This window comes from Schistocerca cancellata, chromosome 2 (genome assembly GCF_023864275.1).
Source record: "Schistocerca cancellata isolate TAMUIC-IGC-003103 chromosome 2, iqSchCanc2.1, whole genome shotgun sequence".
Lineage (NCBI taxonomy): Eukaryota > Metazoa > Arthropoda > Insecta > Orthoptera > Acrididae > Schistocerca > Schistocerca cancellata.
In genome coordinates this window covers 808,560,777-808,580,653 of record NC_064627.1, presented here as the reverse complement: position 1 = coordinate 808,580,653, position 19,877 = coordinate 808,560,777, and the positions used below count along the sequence as shown (strand labels likewise).

General features: G+C 39.1%; 1 protein-coding gene across 1 annotated transcript in view; it reads left to right on the top strand.

Moving 5' to 3' along the window:
- Positions 1-19,877, top strand: part of LOC126162673 (coatomer subunit delta) — a 116,073-nt gene that overhangs the window by 80,127 nt on the left and 16,069 nt on the right. Inside the window, exons 7-8 of the mRNA XM_049919322.1 lie at positions 3,644-3,809; positions 9,176-9,323. Coding sequence (XP_049775279.1) covers positions 3,644-3,809; positions 9,176-9,323 — 314 coding nt within the window. The remainder of the gene's footprint in view (positions 1-3,643; positions 3,810-9,175; positions 9,324-19,877) is intronic.

Below are 19,877 nucleotides of genomic sequence, written 5' to 3'. Positions count from 1 at the left end.
GACACTTTTTGATGGCCCAGCATTGAAATCCGCAGCAATTTTCAGAAGGGTTGCACTTCTGTCACGTTAAACAATTCTCTGTCATTGTTGGTCCCATTCTTGCAGGATATTTTTCCAGTCGCAGCGATCGCATAGATTTAATGTTGTACCAGATTCCTGGTATTCACGGTGCACTCGTAAAATGGTCGTACAGGAAAATCCCCACTTCATTGCTACCTCAGAGATACTGTGTCCCATCGCTCGTGCGCTGACCATAACAGTATGTTCAAACTCACTTAAATCTTGATATCCTGCCATTGTAGCAGCAGTAACAAATCTAACAACTGCGCCAGACGCTTGTCGTCTTGTATAGGCATTGCAGACTGCAGTGCTGTATTCTGCTTGTGTGCATATTTCTGTATTCGAATACACATGCCTATACCAGTTTCTTTGGTGCTTCAGCGTATAACAGGTGTAGGTGAAACCAAGTTAATTGTTGGATATTTTTAGCGGCCGCCCAGTTTCGCTGAGTCATTCAAAGAGAGTCTACAGTCAGTAGCAATTAAATAACCAAATCATGCAGTACTAGTTGGAGCTGACTTTTGAGTGGGATGTCTTTGGATTCATTGTGGGGGTGCAGACACCGTCATGTGAAATACTTTTGAACACTTTTTCTGAAAACTATCTTAAGCAGCTAGCTCGGCAGCCCACATGCAGTGAAAATATCGTAGACATTCTAACTACAAATAGGCCAGATCTTATCAACAGTGTCAGTGTTGAAATGGGGATTAGCGATCATGATATCATTATAGCAACTGTGGTTACAAAAGTTAATAAATCAGTAAGAAGGTTTGGAGAGTGTTTCTTCTAGATAGAACAGATAAGTTGTTGTTAGTATCTCACTTATAGAGTGAATTGACTTCTCTTAGATCCAGTAAGATAGACGTAAAGGGATTATGGGCAAAGTTCAAGCAGATTGTAAATTGTGGCCTGGAAAGTTATCTGCCAGTAAATGGATAAAGGATGGAAATGACCACCACCCGTGGTTTAATAACGAAATCTGGAAGATGCTGAGGAAGCAGAGGCTGTTGCAGCGTTGATTTGAAAGGGAATACACAAAATTCAACAAGCAAAGGGTAGTAGATATTTGTGCATTGGTGAACAGATCTATGGGCGAAGCATACAACTACCACCACTGTCATAGCTTAGCAAGTTCTGGCAGAGAATTCGAGAAAATTATAGTCCTATGTAAAATCACTAAGCGGGTCTAAGGCTTCCATTTAGACCCTTGCTGAACAGTCTGGTGTGGCAGTTGAAGATAGCAAAAGGAAAGCCGGAGTTTTAAATTTCACGTTCAAGTATTTGTACACACAGGAGAGTTGTACAAACGTATTGTCATTTAGACCATCAGACAGGCTTATGTATGGATGACATAGTAATAAGTTTCCCTGGCATAGAGAAACAACTTCAAGATTTGAAAGCAAATAAGTCAAGAGGTTTGGATGGAACCCTAATTCAGTTTTACAAAGAGTACGCTAAGGCATTGGCCCCTTATCTAGCTTGCATTTATTGCGAATCCCTCACCCAATGCAAACTCTCAAGTGACTGGAAAAAAAGTGCAGGTGGCTCCTGTATACAAGAACCCCAAAATTATAGACCAATTTCCCTAGCTTGGATTTGTTACAGAATCCTTGAACATATTCTCAGTTTAAGTATAATAAATTTTCTTGAGACTGAGAAGCTTATTTTCATGAGTCAGCATTGTTTTAGAAAGCATCACTCGTGCAAAACTTAGCTAGCCCTTCTCTCGTGTTATACTGCGAACTATGGATGAAGGGCAACATGCAGATTCCATATTTCTAGATTTCGGGAAATCATTTGATACAGTGCCCCAGTGCAGGGTGTTAATGAAGGTATGAGCATATAGAATAAATTCTCAGGTATGTGAATGAGTGCCTCAAAGACTTTGTAAGTAATAGAACCCAGTATATTGTCCTTGACAGTCAATGTTCATCAGAAAGAGGGGTGTCATCGGGTGTGTCCCAGGGAAGTGTGAAAGGACTGCTGTTGTCCTCTATACACATATATACATAAATGATTTGGTGTGTGTGTGTGGGGGGGGGGGGGGGGAGGGGGGACAGCATTCTGTGGTTGTTTGATTGTTTGCTGATGATGCTGTGGTGTATGGTAAGATTGAGTGACTGTAGATAGGAAGATACGAGATGACATAGACAAAATTTCTAGTTGGTGTGATGAGTGACAGCTAGCTCTAAATGTGGGAAAATGTAAGTTAATGCAGGTGAGTAGGAAAAACAAATCTGTAATGTTCGGATACAGCATTAGTAGTGTACTGCTGGACACAGTCATGTCGTTAAAATATCTGGCTGTAACATTTCAAAGTTATATGAAATGGAACAAGCACATGAGGACTGTGATAGGGAAGGCAAATGGTCAACTTCAGTTTAGTGGTTGAATTATAGGAAAAGGTGGTTCATCTGTAAAGGAGGCCACACGTAGGATGCTGGTGCAACCTATTCCTGAATACTGCTCAAGTGTTTGGGATCCGTACCAAATTGGATTAAAGGAAGACATTGAAGCAGTTCAGAAGCAGGCTGCTAGATTTGTTACTGGTAGGTTCAAACAACACGTTATAGAGGTGCTTCGGGAATCCAAGTGGGTCCTTAGAGGGAAGGTGATGCTCTTTTCGAGGAACGCTTTTGAGAAAATTTAGAGAACCAGCATTTGAAGTTGACTTCCGAATGATTCTCCAGCTGCCAACATACATTGCACATATGGACTACAAAGATAAGATTCAAGAAATTAGGGCTGATACAGAGGCATATAGGCAGTCGTTATTCCCTCACTCTATTTGCGAGTGGATCAGGAAAGCAAATTAGTAGTAGTGGTACAGAGTACTCTCTGCTACACACCGTACAGTGGTTTGTGTAGTATCTGTGTAGTTGTAGATGTAGATGTACTTAAAGTAACCTGCAAGTAACAACAAATTAAATTCAACTTCGAAATAATAGCCTTCCAACTAGAAACCTAAAAGTCAGGTAAATACTTATTGGGTTATTGGCCAACTAAAATCATCACATTCTTATGCTAGAGGTTTTTCAAATAGAATGAAAAATGGGTAACTCTTCAAAATATTTCATGTTATTCATCTGTACTGTTATTCTAGCCTAAAATGATTACATTCATCTTACATTTGTTCATGGCAAACCTGTAACTACGAAAATAATTCTCAGACAGACACAGAATTATCCGTCAGAAAGAAAGTGAGTTAAAATAATAGTGTCAGAAAAAGGATTTTGCATATTTAAAAAAAATCATTGAGCAGCACTTGAAACTGACAAGTAAACAGTTTCTTGAAATGTTGCAAGAGGCTAGCAGTTTTACGTAGATTGATCGTTTGATTTGAGAGTATTTGCCTCATGCCAGTGCAGAGCTCTCATTCTTAATTACAGATATACTACGCATTTAATAAGTGCAACTACAAAGAAATAGATTACAATTGAATTACATTCTGAACCCTCAACCTCCCGCTTACCGCAACCCCCCCCCCCCTCCCCAAAAAATACAATAGCTGTAAATAAGAAAGTTGTTTTAGTAATAATAATAAAATGAAGTTTTCAAATCCCATCTGCTGCATTATTTTCAGCGTACATATGCGACAGGAGGAACGACTATTGTTGAGGGTAGGACGTGATGGTGGTCTGCAAAGTTTTGAGCTTCATGGCCTGATAACCCTGCGCATTGTAGATGAAAAATATGGACGCATAAGAGTTCAATTAGAAAACAATGATACACATGGCATTCAGTTACAGGTAAGAAATTTTCCTTTGTTGTTTTAATTGTAGTGGACTTACACTTGGAAATAAGCATTTGTGTCTTAACATCCATTTAATTCAGTAAATTGAACATTTTGTTCTAATTTCTTGTTTTTATTGTTGCATTTTAAACAATATTTCTAGTTTGATGTTGACTTGCTAAGAGGCATGTATTGATTGTGGTTCTCATTCTCAAACATTTATAAAGCATGTGTTGCCAATTTGATGATTATTATTATTAACAGCAGCTCTGTCAGTGCAGCCTCAGTAGGCGAGGCTTGAAAAGAAAAATCCAAGGTTTGAAACTGCAACTGTTGACAGAATCATTAACAAACAGTTTAAGTAATTTAATAAAGTGGCAGGTTCACTGTCAACAAAGTGTTGAAACTGGGGGGAAGAAAATATCCATTTCAAATTGGGTAATCTTAATTTTTACCAGCTCTTGCATGTAATACCTCTTTCCATATAACTGTATGGATGCGCATTACCCTTTACAGTAATTCTGGTAGCTTTTTGTCCCCCAGAATAGTTTTTTGTTCTCTTAATCAGCTATAATATGTAAGGAAAGAGCGAATCTTCTTTGTATTAAAATGTTGAAATTTCAAAAAAAAGAAAACTTGTTTTGCAGCAAAATTCAAAGAATCTGTTTTCTATTAATATCCTGATGCAAGGGCTTTGAAAATGGTGAACTCCAATTGCTGACTTGAGATGTAAAAACTTGGACCAAAATTAATGTGTAAAGAATTAGAGTATCTTCCGTCAATGTGCTACTGTTTAAATAAACTGTATTACTATTTTTTGTGGGTCCATTACTCGCATTTTGCACCTTTGCTTCTGTTAGCAATGTGAATATAGTGGTGTTATAGATTGTTAAAATGAAACAAGTGTTTTCAAAAGCTCATAATACTGACATTGTGTATAGTAAAGAATAAATAACTTTTAGTATTTGAAAGTCACATCAGTGTCCAAATTGTAACCAATCTGTGCCTTTCCATATTCACAGTAGTGGTACAAAAGCAGGAACAAGAGAGAAAAAATTCTCTCTCTCTCTCTCTCTCTCTCTCTCTCTCTCTCTCTCTCTCCCCCCCCTCTCCCCCCTCCCACCTCCGGCCCTCCCCCCTCCCCCCTCCCCCTCCCCCTCTCTCCCAGTCTCTCCTTCCCCCCTCTCCTCCCCCTCCCCCCACTCCTCCCCCTCCCACCTGTCCCCTTCTCCCCCTTCCCTCTCCCCTTCCCCTCTCACTTGAGGGACTGTATCCTGTAAATCACCTGCCAACATTAATTGTGATTACTCTAGAGATCTTAAAGGCGGTTAACTGTGTTTAGTGGAATAATAACAGAAGCAGCAATTTTAATGTTGTTATCCTATGAAACCTCAGTAGCTAGTAATATTATATTAACACATTGTGGATGTATCACGAATTTACTGGTGTCTCGTGCACCATATGTTAGGGATGAATCCGAAGATAAGTTGTGTTTCCTATACAATGTGTGCAGAGGCCATCTACTGTAGCATATTTTAACTACTCTTGTCTGTTTAGGTGACAACAGTAGTTCATGTACAAAACTTGATTGCATTCAGGTAGTTATTATTTTCATCATGAAGTTCCTCCTGCGTTTAGAGAGTCCTATTCAGAAGATAGAAGGAACTGAATGAATCTGAAATACGCTGTCTCAGATGTGTTGATTATTTCGTGTGGACTTGAATAAATACTATCTTTTTTTTCCACCCACATTTTGCCACAACTTATTGAAGCATATTAGGAGGCAATGTGTACTGGTATCCCATTAAATTTATTTTTGCTTTCCTGCTGGTGAAGCTTCTTAACAATATAAACACTTGCCTGCAACTGTGCACATACTTTACACTGTGTCATCACTTTGTTATACTTCAGTCTATTGTAAAACTAACTTCTCTCCTTTGTGCATTTTGTACACTCTTGTGCCACAAAACATTCTGTGTATTCGTCTTTTGAAGTTGGATTATACAGCCCTTTTTCTCTTTAGTTGTTGTCATGGGATCAAAACATAACACTAAGTGTATAAGGACCATATTACACTGTAAGAGTTCTTTGTCAAATATCATTTCTAAAAGATGTTTCTATAAAATATTTGATGGTGCCCTGGTGTACTTTAATCTCATCCTTTATAAAAATTAGCATGTGTACCTAGCTTGTATAAAGGATTTGTCAAGGAACTTTGGCAATGTAATGCAGACCTAATACTCAATTTTCTGATTTCAGTGTATTGGATTTTCAAGTGAGTGTTGCTTTGGTCCTAAATGTATAGTTGTTTTCTCAAGCTATGAACATTCTGAGTGCTATCCATGTATTATGTACCACTTATTTCCTGATTATAATAACAAAGTGATTGAGAGCTCTTTGTTTACATATCAGTTGCCATGGTAAGCTACCAGAGATTGAGCTAGGTCGCACATTTTGTTCTGCTCACCGTTGTCATATTGCTCTGCTTCAAGTCTCGGTTACCAGAGTCAAGTGCAAACAACAGTGGCTGCCACTAATGTAACTGGTGTGGTATGTTATTGTACTGTGGCTTGGAGTATCTGTGCAAATTTTTTTATTTGACAAAATGGAATTCTGAAACTAGTAACAAAAGTACACAGAAAAATAACAAAACTTTGACATTCCTACAAGGTGAACTCAGTACTGCACGTAACGGGAAATTTGAGCAGATACAGTACGAAATAGTGCAGTGGTTGCTGCCGCAGCCATATTGCGTGCACATATAAGGCAGACGAGGAAACATTGGCCTTTCCATGCCTATCAGTCACTTTGTTGCCAGCATTCTGATCCATGTAAAGTGATATGTTTATTACTGTATAATGAGTGGAAGTGCAGTGACGAAAATATTGGACTTACACTGGGAGGATGGTTGTTCAGAACATACTGGCTTAGGTTTTCCTAAATCTCTTCAAACTCGAAATGCAGAAATTGTTCAGTTGAAAGTTTTAGAATTTTGTTAGTCTGAAGCTTCTGAGTTGATTATTCTGTCTTGCTACATCCTGAATGAATGCTTGCTTGTGTGCAAGTCATGAAGCACGTATTGAAAATGGCTTTTAAGTTGTCAGATAAGGAAGGAATGAAATACATAGAACAGCTGCAGCTGGCATCAGAGGTAGTTGAAAAGTGGTGAAATTGAAAGACAAGCAGAAACTAGCAGTGATAATGATATTCAAGATGGTGCTGAATCAAATTACTTTTATAGAAGCAAGACAAATACCTTCGCCAAAACCAGCATGTCATTCAGAAGGTGTGTTAATCAATACAACAGAGGAAAACAGTGGAAAAGGTAGTTGGCAGTTACCTATACCATTTTCTGTGGACTTTGTGGAAGAGGCGAGTCAGAATTTGTGGCTTTGAATTGAATCTTGAATGCACCTTACAGGCTGCAAAAGCAAAACGTTTTGTGACAGACAGCAGACCAACACCACTTTTAGAAGAGAAACATCAAAATTCACAGCTCTGCTAGTTCTTAGCAGCTGTTCAAATGTGACACTATGCTAAAACCTATAAAACTGTTCACAGAGAGAGGAGCCCAGTGGCAACTTGGAAACAACAGGTGTTGTATTATGTTTATTTATGTGGAGGAACTAGAAATTGATAGGTCACATGGTAAAAAGACTGGGGACAACAGTTATTCAGTTCTTTCACAATGCGGTGGAGAGAGAGTGAGAGAGAGAGAGAGAGAGAGAGAGAGAGAGACAGAGACAGAGAGATATGGAGACATTATGAATTTATTGCACTTTGGTAACTGACAAGTTTCCCCACTAAAGCCTCAGAATTTACACAGTACGTGGCTAGTTATCCAGATAAATTTAGCATTGCTTTTTGTTGGCAGCAGATGCAAACACCATATATTTGTTGATTTGATTTCCATGTCTGGAAAAGGATGAATATTGATGACTGAATCAAACTCTTTCTGAATACATCGTCCTGAAGCCTATGACACCATTCTTTAGAAGTGGAAGGAATGTAAGATCAGATAATTTTTTTCATGTCTTTGCACATGACTGAAATATTGAAAAATAAGGGTATAAGCCTAGTGGATACAGTAAAACGTTTGAGAAGAGAGGTACATCAGTAACATGTCAGAAGCTTCTCTGTTTGTAACTGCTGTGATCAATCTTGGAGATGCAGCATTGTCGTTTTATCAAGGCAAGAAAAATAAATATGTTCTTGCTCTCAGTACACTTGGGAATGATTCAAAATGTCTACCAGAAACCATAGAATATCTTTTTTTTTAATAAAATGAGATGTGGAGTGGATGTACTGGACCAAATAGCTGGACAATACTCTACGATAGCAGCTTCAGTATAAGTATTTTGCAACATGTTGGACTTGGCTGAAATAAATTCATAGATTCACTTCATAGCAATTACAAGAAAAGTTATCAGCTGTAAGTAGTTTCCACAAGATTTGAATCAAGGTCTAAGACATGAACAAGTGAATAATACATGCGAAAATGTGTTTCCTGTGCTGTGATCAGCAGTGCGTCAAATACTGAAAACAAACCAGTGAGTGAGAAATGCAGACAGCAGTGCATTGTGTTGGAATGCAAGAAGGGAGCATATGATATGATATACATGAACACATTGCTTGTGTTCGGAAATCGTGGTTATGTGAAAACATAATTTTATTTTCTATAGTATTGTCATCCTAAAATAAATCCTGTCACAAATGAAAATAATGTATGACTTCAGTTTGAATGTTCTTTTTATAAATAAAGTTTTTTTTGGAGTGTAACAATATGTTAAAATAGAAGAAAGGGTAGCTCTGCCACTACAGTTAATTTGACCTCCACTACAGTTATAGATATACAAAAAGTTCAAGTTTCAGTATTTAGGTAAATGCCGAAATGCTTCCTTAGGAAAAAAGGCAGTAATTTTTCTTCCTAACATTCCGCAGTGTCAGTGTGCACTCCATCTCTAATGACTTTGCCATTGTTAGGGCATTAACAACTGATCTTCCCTTTTCTTTTTACTACTTTGTGTTTCTTCTCTTTGTTGGCTGATGATATATTTTAAATACAAACCCATTTATTTTATGTGAAATGTCACATGGTTGCAACCTGATAAACTCTTATGTTGTTCCATACGCATTTACATGTTGCTTATTGATATTGGGGTCTTAATTCAACTACCTATATTTGACATAAGTAGCAGCATGAACTGTTTCCATTGCTTGAGTAATGACATGATGTAGTGAAATTGTGCATTTTGAATGTGTGAGGTGATGCTTGCATTAATGCATGGCAGAAGAGTTACTTTCAAGGCAGAAAGTGACATTTAAGATGTATGAAAAAAATCTCTCATGACAAGATGATGAAACATTTTTTTTCCCTTGTAGACTCATCCCAATTTGGACAAAGAGTTGTTCAAGAACAAGTGTCAGATTGGCCTAAAGAATCCCTCTAAGCCTTTTCCTTTGCATACGGATGTTGGTGTTCTCAAATGGAGATTCCAGTCTCAGGAAGAAAGCAACATACCACTCTCCAGTAAGGATCAATTTGTTGTTGCATTTGCTGTATTTACATTTTGTAATGTTTCGTGTATCACTTATAGTTTAATGTTGAGTTGAGATTCTGAAATTAAATGTGATATGGATCTCCCATAATTATTAGCATATCTCATTAGCATAGTATTTGTAAAAAAAATTTCTTTTCATTCTGGAAATGAGAATAATATCTAATATATAAGGAAAAAAGATTGTTGAACTTGTAAACATGCTTCAGTTGTATGCAAGATGCCTGATAAAACATGGACATCCTAGACAGATCATAAATAACTTGGGATATGAAAAGAAGGTTTGTGACCAGAGACAATATGCAAAGAAACAAGGAACTTGCTGTATGATCTGATGCTCATAACTTTTTACCAATGAACTGTTGTGGCAACTATCTTTTTTCTAGTTATCTTGTAATGAAAATGTTCCTCTTTTTATAGCACTCAAGAGCTATTGAAAAACGGATTGCAGTAATGAGATTCATGTTAAGATTCGCAGAGAAATTTTTCTTAAAAAGGGGTTGGAAAATGATCAAAAAGGATGCAGGTACTGTCAGAAAAATGTATTTAGGCAGCAGATATTGGAGAGAACTCTGCACTGTGTCACAAACCTTGACATTCACATTAAACATGGCATTGTAAACATTAATTAGCACAGTAGATGTAAAACAAATCATAGAGTTGTAAATAAAGAGATACTGAATGAAATGTGTTTGGTTCCAAAGGGTGATGCATGAACGCTTCAGTGATTTAAGTATCAGAATCTCTTTTACAAGACCCACAGAAGTTCTGGTCGTGTTTGAAGGCTATCAGTGATACTGTGTTCTCGCTATATACTAGCGAATAACACGGGAACCAGAACTGAGATTAACAAAGTGAAAGAACAAATGCAGAACTGCATTTTCAAATGTTCATTTAAAAAGGAATACAGAACTTCATTTTCAAGATACAAGAGTACTGCCCCACTTTAATTAACACACCGCAGCAGATATGAGGAATATATAGATTAGTATTAGTGGTGTTAAGAAAAAACTGAAATTGCTAAAATTGAACAAGGCCAACAGACCAGTAGAGAGATTCTATAGAAACGTTGCAGCAGATTGAGCCCCATTTTAGCCACAACATACCGCATTGCCTCGAACAAAAAATTGTGCCTGGTGGTTTGAAGAAACCACTGGTCACAAGTGTGTAAAAGAAGGCTGGTAGCAACAGTAATCTGCAAAGCTGCAATCCAATATCCAAGATTGGCAACTTCCTTTAAATCAGGGCCGGTCTCGGTGGGCTAAACTTCACAAGGACATAGTGTGTGGGGAGCACGGGCAGGCCAAGGCCCGGCCTGTCTCAGATTTGTTCATTCCTTCTGGGAAGAACCCAGTACAACGCAACATTTCATTTAGTATTGCGGTGCAACATTTTTCGGCCGGCACGATTTTCTTCAGTTCAACAGAATCATGGTGTCAGCACTGTTTACCCTTTGCTGTTTGTCCATGGTATCATGGTGGTATGATGGACATTCACAGGTCCAGTGTCTGCACGAAAAGAGGCAGTCAAGCTACATATCAACACAGATCATTAAAAATTAATGTGAATGACAGAAAAGAGGGGTAACAACTCCCAGTATCTATTATGCAGTTGCAAAGAACATTAGAATACCATGCAGAAAGAATTAAAACACTTATTTGACAATGAAAAAGCAAGAAATTACAGCAATCAACAGGCTGAATTCATTGTAGTTCTTTGTGCCAAATTTGCAGGTGTGGGCCAGGTGAAGAAATTAAATTGAACTTCTAAAGTCGCTCTATTCTACTGTCTGTTGCAACAGTTTTTGATGTAACTGGATTAAAAGTATGGAGACTTTATATATTACTGCGAAGTATGTTGGTTAAGATGAGGGGTGTGTCTGGAATGATTCTTCGATTTAAAGCCTGCTACTGTTGAATGTATGAAGGAAGGAGGAGTGCAGAAACAAGAGTTAGAACATCTGGAATTGATTGCAGACCTCACATTTTAAGTAAACAAGACTGCATGCTGCCCATAGTAAGACATTGGGATGTGAAATAAACTTATTTGTCATTTGATGCATTTGCATTTAAAAAGAAAATCGTTTTGTATAAGAGAGAAATTCTGACAAAAAACACAATCCAGTTCCCTAAGCTTATACGCATGAAAGAAAATGCGAGGTTTGAAAGAATTATGAGGATAGTTTTCTAAATGTTTTTAAGGACACTGCCAACCATTTTTAAGGGCACTTACAACCTTACATCTGTTTTCGAACTGTTTGCTGATTTAATTACAAGTGCCCCTATCCACAAGCACATATAACTGACTGATCTGCAGTGTAATTCCTGTTTTAAAGACAAGTCCTATTATGTTAAAACTATCGTGGGTGTCTATATTGTTTTCCTCAGGTACAGTTTCCTCATCTCCATGATGATTTTGCAAATGGGATAAAATATTTCTATCAAAATATGTGTGTGAAAGGCTTTTTTCGATTATGAAACTAAATAAGTCACCACTGCATGGGAACCCGAGTGCAAAAGCCTGTGAAATTGTCTCCATCTGTATGCCTATTGTTTGTATGAGATAAAACTTATGAAGTATCTTCAGTGTGCCAAACGAAGCGAGTAGTACTGAAAATTTGTTTCATTTCATGTTGTTGAGAAATATGAAACAAAGCTATACATAGTACAACAGCATTGCCATTTAAATACAGCGTGTTTGCCATTCACCCTTCTTTACTATCTTCCCACTCAGACAGTGCGGCGTGCCAGTAGTGGGAAACGTGCTGTTCAACTAAATGCTACGGCGCACGGGTCAAGGCATGGCTAAAGGACCGAAGTCTTGGCAACCATGCTGTAAATATTCAGAATTGAAAAATTGTGCAATTCACAAAATACAGAGTAGTAGTATCCTTTAACTACAATAGTAATGAGTCACAAGTGGAATTAGTCAACTCATACAAATACCTGAGTGTAACAATTTGCAGGGATATAAAATGGAGTGTCTAAGGGTGTTTCATATCACTATTTTTTTTAGGTCGCCAAAATCAACAGATCACTTGTTGTTAAAAATTGTATTTGCTGACAGGTTTCAGGTGTAGCCCATCGTCAGAACATATTCCAAACGAAACATAATTGCCATGAAAGTGCAAGCACAACATATACATGGCATTAAGAGTAACAACATTTGAAATTAAATTTACATACCGTACAAAATGCCTAAATACATAGTATTCTGTCACATAATTACATTCTGGACACTATTGCTAAACTTTGGCTGTTTCAAAAAGTATAACTGCCAGTACATATGGTCTTGCAGAAGAAGGCGTAATTAGATGAATGATGACTACTAACTTCACTTAACAAAGGTTTATTCAGCACTTGCAATACAAGAGCTATAGCACATTTCAGTACAGTTATTCTTGCCATTTATGGATATTTCTAGAATGTACTTGAACCAAATATAGAAATTAAAATTGTACAGTCTAGGTTAGTTTTGAACTCGCAACCCTTGATGCAACAGTTTAGTATCATACCCACTACACCATGGTGCTACTCGGCTTCTTCTGCAACATTGCTCCCTCCTTACGAGAACAGTGTCTCAGTGTTACGTTCTCCTAGTGTGAGAACGAGTCATCGGTCCTGCATACTCTGACTCCCAATGATTGATTCTCGCCCTAATGGTGATCTTCTTACAACTTCTTTTGCCACTACACTCTTAGTCACATTTCCACTTGTTGCCAGTCACTGGAGCTTCAAATTTACGCTGGGTTGCAGGATCCTTATAGGGCTTCATTCAAAGGACATGGACAGTATCTCTGATCGTCCGTCGCCTTGTGTCTGGGTTGAAAGCTTCAACTTCATAAGTAACATGAGACAGCTGTCTTACAATCGCCTGAGGAGCTTCTCAGAGAGACCAACCTTCCAAACAGGAGTGAAGATCCAGATGAGGTCATTAGGTTGGCAGACAACAGGACTGTGGCATGCATCATACCTTCGGCAATCGTTTTCTTGAGCCTGCAGCGTGTAGAGTCGAGCTAACTGCCGAGATTCCTCAGCTCTGATTAACACCTGGCCAATGTAGTCGTCGTCCACGTCATCAGGATGTAACAGAAACACATTGTCCATCATCGTAGTTGCCTCCCACCCATGCACCAGGAAAAATGGCATAAATCCTGTGGTGTCTTGTTTGTCGGTGTTGTAGGCAAATGTCACGAAAGGAAGCACCTCATCTCAGTTGCTCTGCTCAACATTGACGAACATTGATAGCATGTCGGCCAAGGTCTTATTAAGGTGTTCAATAAGCCCGTTAGTTCGCGGATGGTAGACAGTAGTCATGTGATGAGTAATGTTGCACCGATGGTTTATCTCTGTCACAAGATTCTATTGAAAAACTTTTCCTCAATCCGTAATTAACGACCTTGGGGCACCATGTTTTAATACAATGTCTTCCACGATGAATTTGGCTACCTCGAATGCTTTGGCTGTTTGCAAGGCTTTTGTAATGGCATAGCGCATCAGATAATCAGTGCTAACAATAATCCATCTATTGCCACTAGCAGACGTTGGAAATCATGTGAGGAGGTCAATCCCAGCACGCTGGAAAGGCATTTCGGCTGGTAAAATTGGTATGATTGGCCAGGTGGTTTCTGAGGAACTGCCTTTCTTGTCTGGCACTCTTGACAGTGCGACACATAGTGATGGACACTCCTAAATAAACCTGGCTAGAAAAATCTCTTGCGGATCCTATCGTATGTCTTAATAAATCCTAAATATCCGGCCTCAGGCGTGTTATGGAATTTCTGTAGAATATCTAAGCACATGTGTTTAGGGATCACTGGTAGCCACCACTTTCCAAATGGATCAAAGTCTTTCTTGCAAAGTAATCCATTAAGTGCCTTAAATTGTCCTTTCACATCCTCTGACCAATTTAATGCAAGTATAATTTGAGATATCTTGGTGTCCTCCTACTCAGCAGAGAGACCCTGGAGTGCAGCAAGACAGACACTATTTTCATCAAAGTCTTGATGGTCTTGCACAGGGTTTCTTGAGAGACAGTCGGAATCTTGGTGTTTTCTTCCACTTTTGTATAGTAAGACATAGTGCCTACCTGGCGAGTCGTCCTGTTGGATCCTTAACACCTGTCAACCAACAAGGTGAATGATGGTGTGTAACAACTGTGAATGGCCTTCCATAGAGATACTGTCAAAACTTGCACATGGCCCAGATCACAGCAAGACATTCTCTTTCTGTAGTTGAGTAGTTTCTCTTGGCTTTTGTAAGTGACCTAGAAGCATAGGCTATAACCTTCTCTTTTCCATCCGAAATTTGCAGCAGAACAGCACTGATCCCATACCTGCTGGCATCTGTGTGTAGTTCTGTAAGTGCTCTCTCATCATACAGACCAAATACAGTGTCATTCGTCAGAGCTTTTCGCACCACATCGAAAGAATCTTGTTGAGCACCACCCCAGATAAATTTAACATCAGCTTTTAACAACTCTTTGAGTGGCCTGGCTTTGACACAAAAGTCTTTGATAAAACGACGGTAATAAGAACATAATCTGTAGAAGCTTCTCACATCTCTAATACTCTTAGGAACAGGAGACTCCGTTGTAGATTTCACCTTTTCTGGGTCCGGCCACACACCTTCGTTTGACACAGGGTGTCCAAGTATTTTGATTTCTTTTGCTCCAAAGAGACACTTTCTTGGATTAAGTTTGTCTGCCTTGTTGGAGACACTTAAGAACGGCCCCCAGTCTTTTTATATGTTCATCAAATGTGTCTGAGAACACTATAATTTCATCTAAATAACAAACACACATTGTCCACTTCAGTTGCCTCAGAAGATTATCCATCATCCATTCAAAAGTTGCTGGTGCCATTAGACAAACCAAACGGCATTACCTTAAACTCATACAGGCCCTCAGGGGTGATGAATGCAGTTTTCTCATGATCAGCCTCATCTACTTTTATTTGCCAGTATCCCGAGTACGTGTCCAAGGTTGAGAAACACTTAGCCCCCTTCAGACAATCTAGTGTATCGTCAATTCGTGGAAGAGGGTAAACGTCCTTTTTAGTTATCTTATTAAGCTTTCTGTAATCAACACAAAAGTGCCAACTGCCATCCTTCTTCTTTACAAGGACCACTAGTGACAACCATGGGCTCTGCGAAGACTGAATGATGTTATTCTTCATCATTTTCTCCACCTGGTCGCAAATTATTTGATGTTCCATTGCTGACACACAGTATGCTTTCCGGCTTATTAGTTGATGGTCTCCAGTACTAATCTGGTGATTCACAATTTATTTGTCTAATTTGCTCTTCACCTATGTATTGAAGCATTCAGAGAAATCTTGAAGAATGGCAAGTAGGTTCTTCTGTTGTTCCTTAGTGAGATCTGGTGATAATCGAGCTAAAAGATCGGGTCTCTTAGTGGTAGCACTAATTTCACCAACAGACTCGGCATGGGAGGTTTTTATGACGCTCATTTGTTCTTCAATTAACAGCTCAGTGTTTGCTATGCACACACGTCTTGGAAGGATCTGCGGTTCTTGGCGACAGTTAACTTTCAACAGTTCACCGAATCCATTCTTAAATGAGACAACAGAGGCTGGGATGACCAAGTTATTCTTCAGTGCTATGCTTCTCTTACATTCCACTACAAGATCCATGGGTTGATGCGTGGCATGACATGTGACAGTTATCTTTCTAGCACTGACTGCAGGAATGATCATTTTATCCAGCACACACAGTCTCCACACACTCGGATGCGCATCTTCCTGTCCACAGTATCTCATTTTGTCTAGCATAATCTTTGAGCGACCACAATCTGTAATTGCCTGAGAAGCTTTCAAAAAGTCCCATCTGAGAATGACGTCATGACTACGTTCTTGTAAGACGATGAATTCTAAGGGCTGTGTATGGCACTTATACCCACATGAATGACACATCTTCCTGTAGGTTTTACATATTTCCCATTAGCCGCCTTCAGCAGAGATGTTTTGTTGTCGACAAATTCGGTTTTCTGCAACTGGCGATGGTACTTCTCCTAAATGACTGAATATGATGCTCCAGAGTCCTCAAGAGCTTGGGCTGGTTGGCCATCCATGAGGATATCGATGTAGTTTCCTTTCATTTTTGTAGTGATCGACGGCCGAGAATTTTTCTCTTCGGCGGCCTCACCTCCAAGGAAGGTCACATCCTTAAGTTTTCCGATTTGTAGCGGCTAGGTGATCGGCTGGAGCTTCTAAACAGCGATGGAGACCTTGATTGATGTGTTGGAGAGCGTACTCTCCAGTGGCTAGCTTGTGGCGAGTGACCTATGTCTTCCTGCACTCACATCTTCTTGTTCATCTTTGTCGTCCCGGAGTTGGCGTCAGCTAAGATTGGTCTGCTGTCTTCTGGCACGACCGTCATTAAATACCCGCCGCCTTTCTCGACAGTAGCGCACCACATGTCCCTGTCGTCCGCAGTGGAAAGGCATTGTAGGAACGTAACTCTGCCTGGGTCTCAACTTTTCCACCATTTTAAAGGGAAATGAAGGATGAGAAATTGGGTTCTATATCTGTTCCACTTCCTCCCTTATGATGCATTGTCTCGATATACTGGCACCATTTTATGAAGTCATCTGCTGTCAAAACCACCTTCGGGAAGGGCTTGATACATGTCCTCAGCAACACCCTTCATGAGCTGTGCATCCTTATCTTCCTCCTTTGTTCTAGGATTCACTATTTTACACAGCTCCAAGACGTCTTGAATGTAGGATGCGGTAGTTTCTCCTGGACGCTGTGCCCTGCACTTTAGTTTATCTTCAGCCTTGCACTTCTGTCGTTGTGTGTCATTGAAATTCTTGCGCAGTTCCACCTGGAATACTTCCTAGCTTGTGAACTTCTCCTCGCTTTTCTCATACCATTGCTTGGCAGTGCCCTCCAAGTAGAAAAACACATTAGCCAAACACACGGTGTCATCCCATTTGTTAAATGTGGCTATACGCTCATATACCTTCAGTTACTTGTTTGGATCTTGGCCATCATCACCAGAGAACCCGGAAGGATGTCTCATGTGGTCGCACACAATTGCTGTCTTTGTAATATACTCTTCTTCTTCTGTCTCCGATAGATTGCGATCTGTTGAATATGACTCAAACTCGGGTTTCTTGCCACGTAAACGGCGGCTCTGTCGTAGCCTGATGGAAGCCACTGTGTCATCGATAATGTGCGCCATCACAAGTTCCAATACCCAGCGTCTTCACCAGAATAATATCATGTAGAAGAAGGCTTAATTAGATGAATGACAAACACTAACTTCACTTGACGGAGGTTTATTCAGCACTTGCACATACAATAGTGTGGAGCGAACTGCCTCTGGCCAGAACACATACAGTGTATATATACAGCTACAGAACATTCCAGTAAAATGATTCTTGCCATTTGTGGATACTTCTAGAATGTAATTGAACCGAAGATAGAAATTAAAATTTTACAGTTCAGGTGAGTTTTGAACTTTTGACCCTTCATGCAACAGTTTAGTATCATACCCATTACACCACAGTGCTACTTGGCTTCTTCTGCAACATTGCTCCTTCCTTCTGCGACAGTATCACCAGGCAGTGTAGTTGTATAACTGTAGTTTCATTAAAAGCCTGCATTAAAAGTAGATGGACATATTAATAACAGAAATAGTATTAGAAAAATATTTAATAAATTGTGTGATTAATATTTTGAGGGCTGATGGGAAGGGTATGAAAGGGATGACTTGGGGAGCATATTGGGAAAGTCACAAACCAATTGAAATTCATACAGATGAGAACCAGTAATGTAGAGCATTGTCAGATCTAACACTATAGAAGAAAGAATTACGTGAAATATATAAAATTCTTAGATGCAGTTAAAAAATTATTAATACATGCTGACATCGTTGAGCCTATAACGAAAACTACAGTTGGGACAGCCACTGTAGTTTTGTTAGATAATGCACCACATGTATGCAGGATAAAAATGAGACTATTGCAGTGTCATGATAGGAGGATGTACAGATGAAAATGCACCAGAAAATGTGATATGGGGGAGGGAACTGGGTTGGGGGAGAAGGACATAAGACTTGGAGTGAAACATCTTTATTGACTTACATGCCATTGCACCAACAAGATTAGTATAAAATTCATGAACTTGAAAATATTTATTAAAATGTGAAGAGGAAACTAAGCAATAATTAAAAGAGACTTAATGCTTCATGAGCCTTATACTGCAGAACAGATAAGTACAGCGAAATTACATGTATTTATGAAACATTGAAAAGCATGCTGACATTACAAAACAATCTCAGGTTTGGCTGAGCCCATAAAGGCATTTACATCCTGTCAGTAACACAAGAGGCTAAAAACTGGAGGGTGCTTCATCTTGATTGGATATATCATAAACCCTGAAGGATCAAAGGATTCCATGAGGATATGTGAGAAGCAGAGGAAGCGTTTCCGAAGAAGAGAAATTTGTTAACATCGAGTATAGATTTAAGTGTCAGGAAGTCATTTCTGAAAGTATTTGTATGGAGCGTAGCCATGTATGGAAGTGAAACATGGACGATAACTGGTTTGGACAAGAAGAGAATAGAAGCTTTCAAAATGTGGTGCTACAGAAGAATGCTGAAGATTAGATTGGTAGATCACATAACTAATGAGGCGGTATTGAATAGAATTGGGGAGAAGAGGAGTTTGTGGCACAACTGGACAAGAAGAAGGGACCGGTTGGTAGGACATGTTCTGAGACATCGAGGGATCACCAGTTTAGTATTGGAGGGCAGCGTGGAGGGTAAAAATCGTAGAGGGAGACCAAGAGATGAATACACTAAACAGATTCAGAAGGATGTAGGTTGCAGTAGGTACTGGGAGATGGAGCAGCTTGCACAGGATAGAGTAGCATGGAGAGCTGCATCAAACCAGTCTCAGGACTGAAGACAACAACAACAACAACAACAACAACAACAAGGTAAAATGAAAGAATCCTATAGGCTCAGCTGTTAGTAAAGCAGGTGGCAGACTTCCTTAGTAAAATACTGGAAAATGCAATTGGTCTACTAAGAAGATTCTTAAAGAAGCTTTTGCATGAGCCATCTTAAAAAGTAACTAAAATGTGAGTCCTCACAAAATATGACTAATAAGAATTTTGAACATACATAGAGGAGAACAGCTTGAATGGTAATAGGTTTATTTTGACTCATGGGAGACTGTTGTAGAAATGAAAAATCAAAATGCAGATGCTTGAAGATGTGTAACAACTATACTGTAATAGCCCCCTTGCAAAGTTTCAAGAACCATCATGAAGTGAGGACTCTAGAAATGTGCTGCAACCACTTATGTAGTGCTCCCATAAGGTCTGCAAAGGCAAGATTAAAATAATTATAGCATATACAGAAGCTTTTACATAGCTATTATTCCTTCAGTTCATATGCAAATAGAACAGCAAGAAACCCTTCAAATGATACATGAGAAGTACCATCTACCATGCATTTCACAGTGGTTTGCTGAATATAGATGTAGACATATTATTT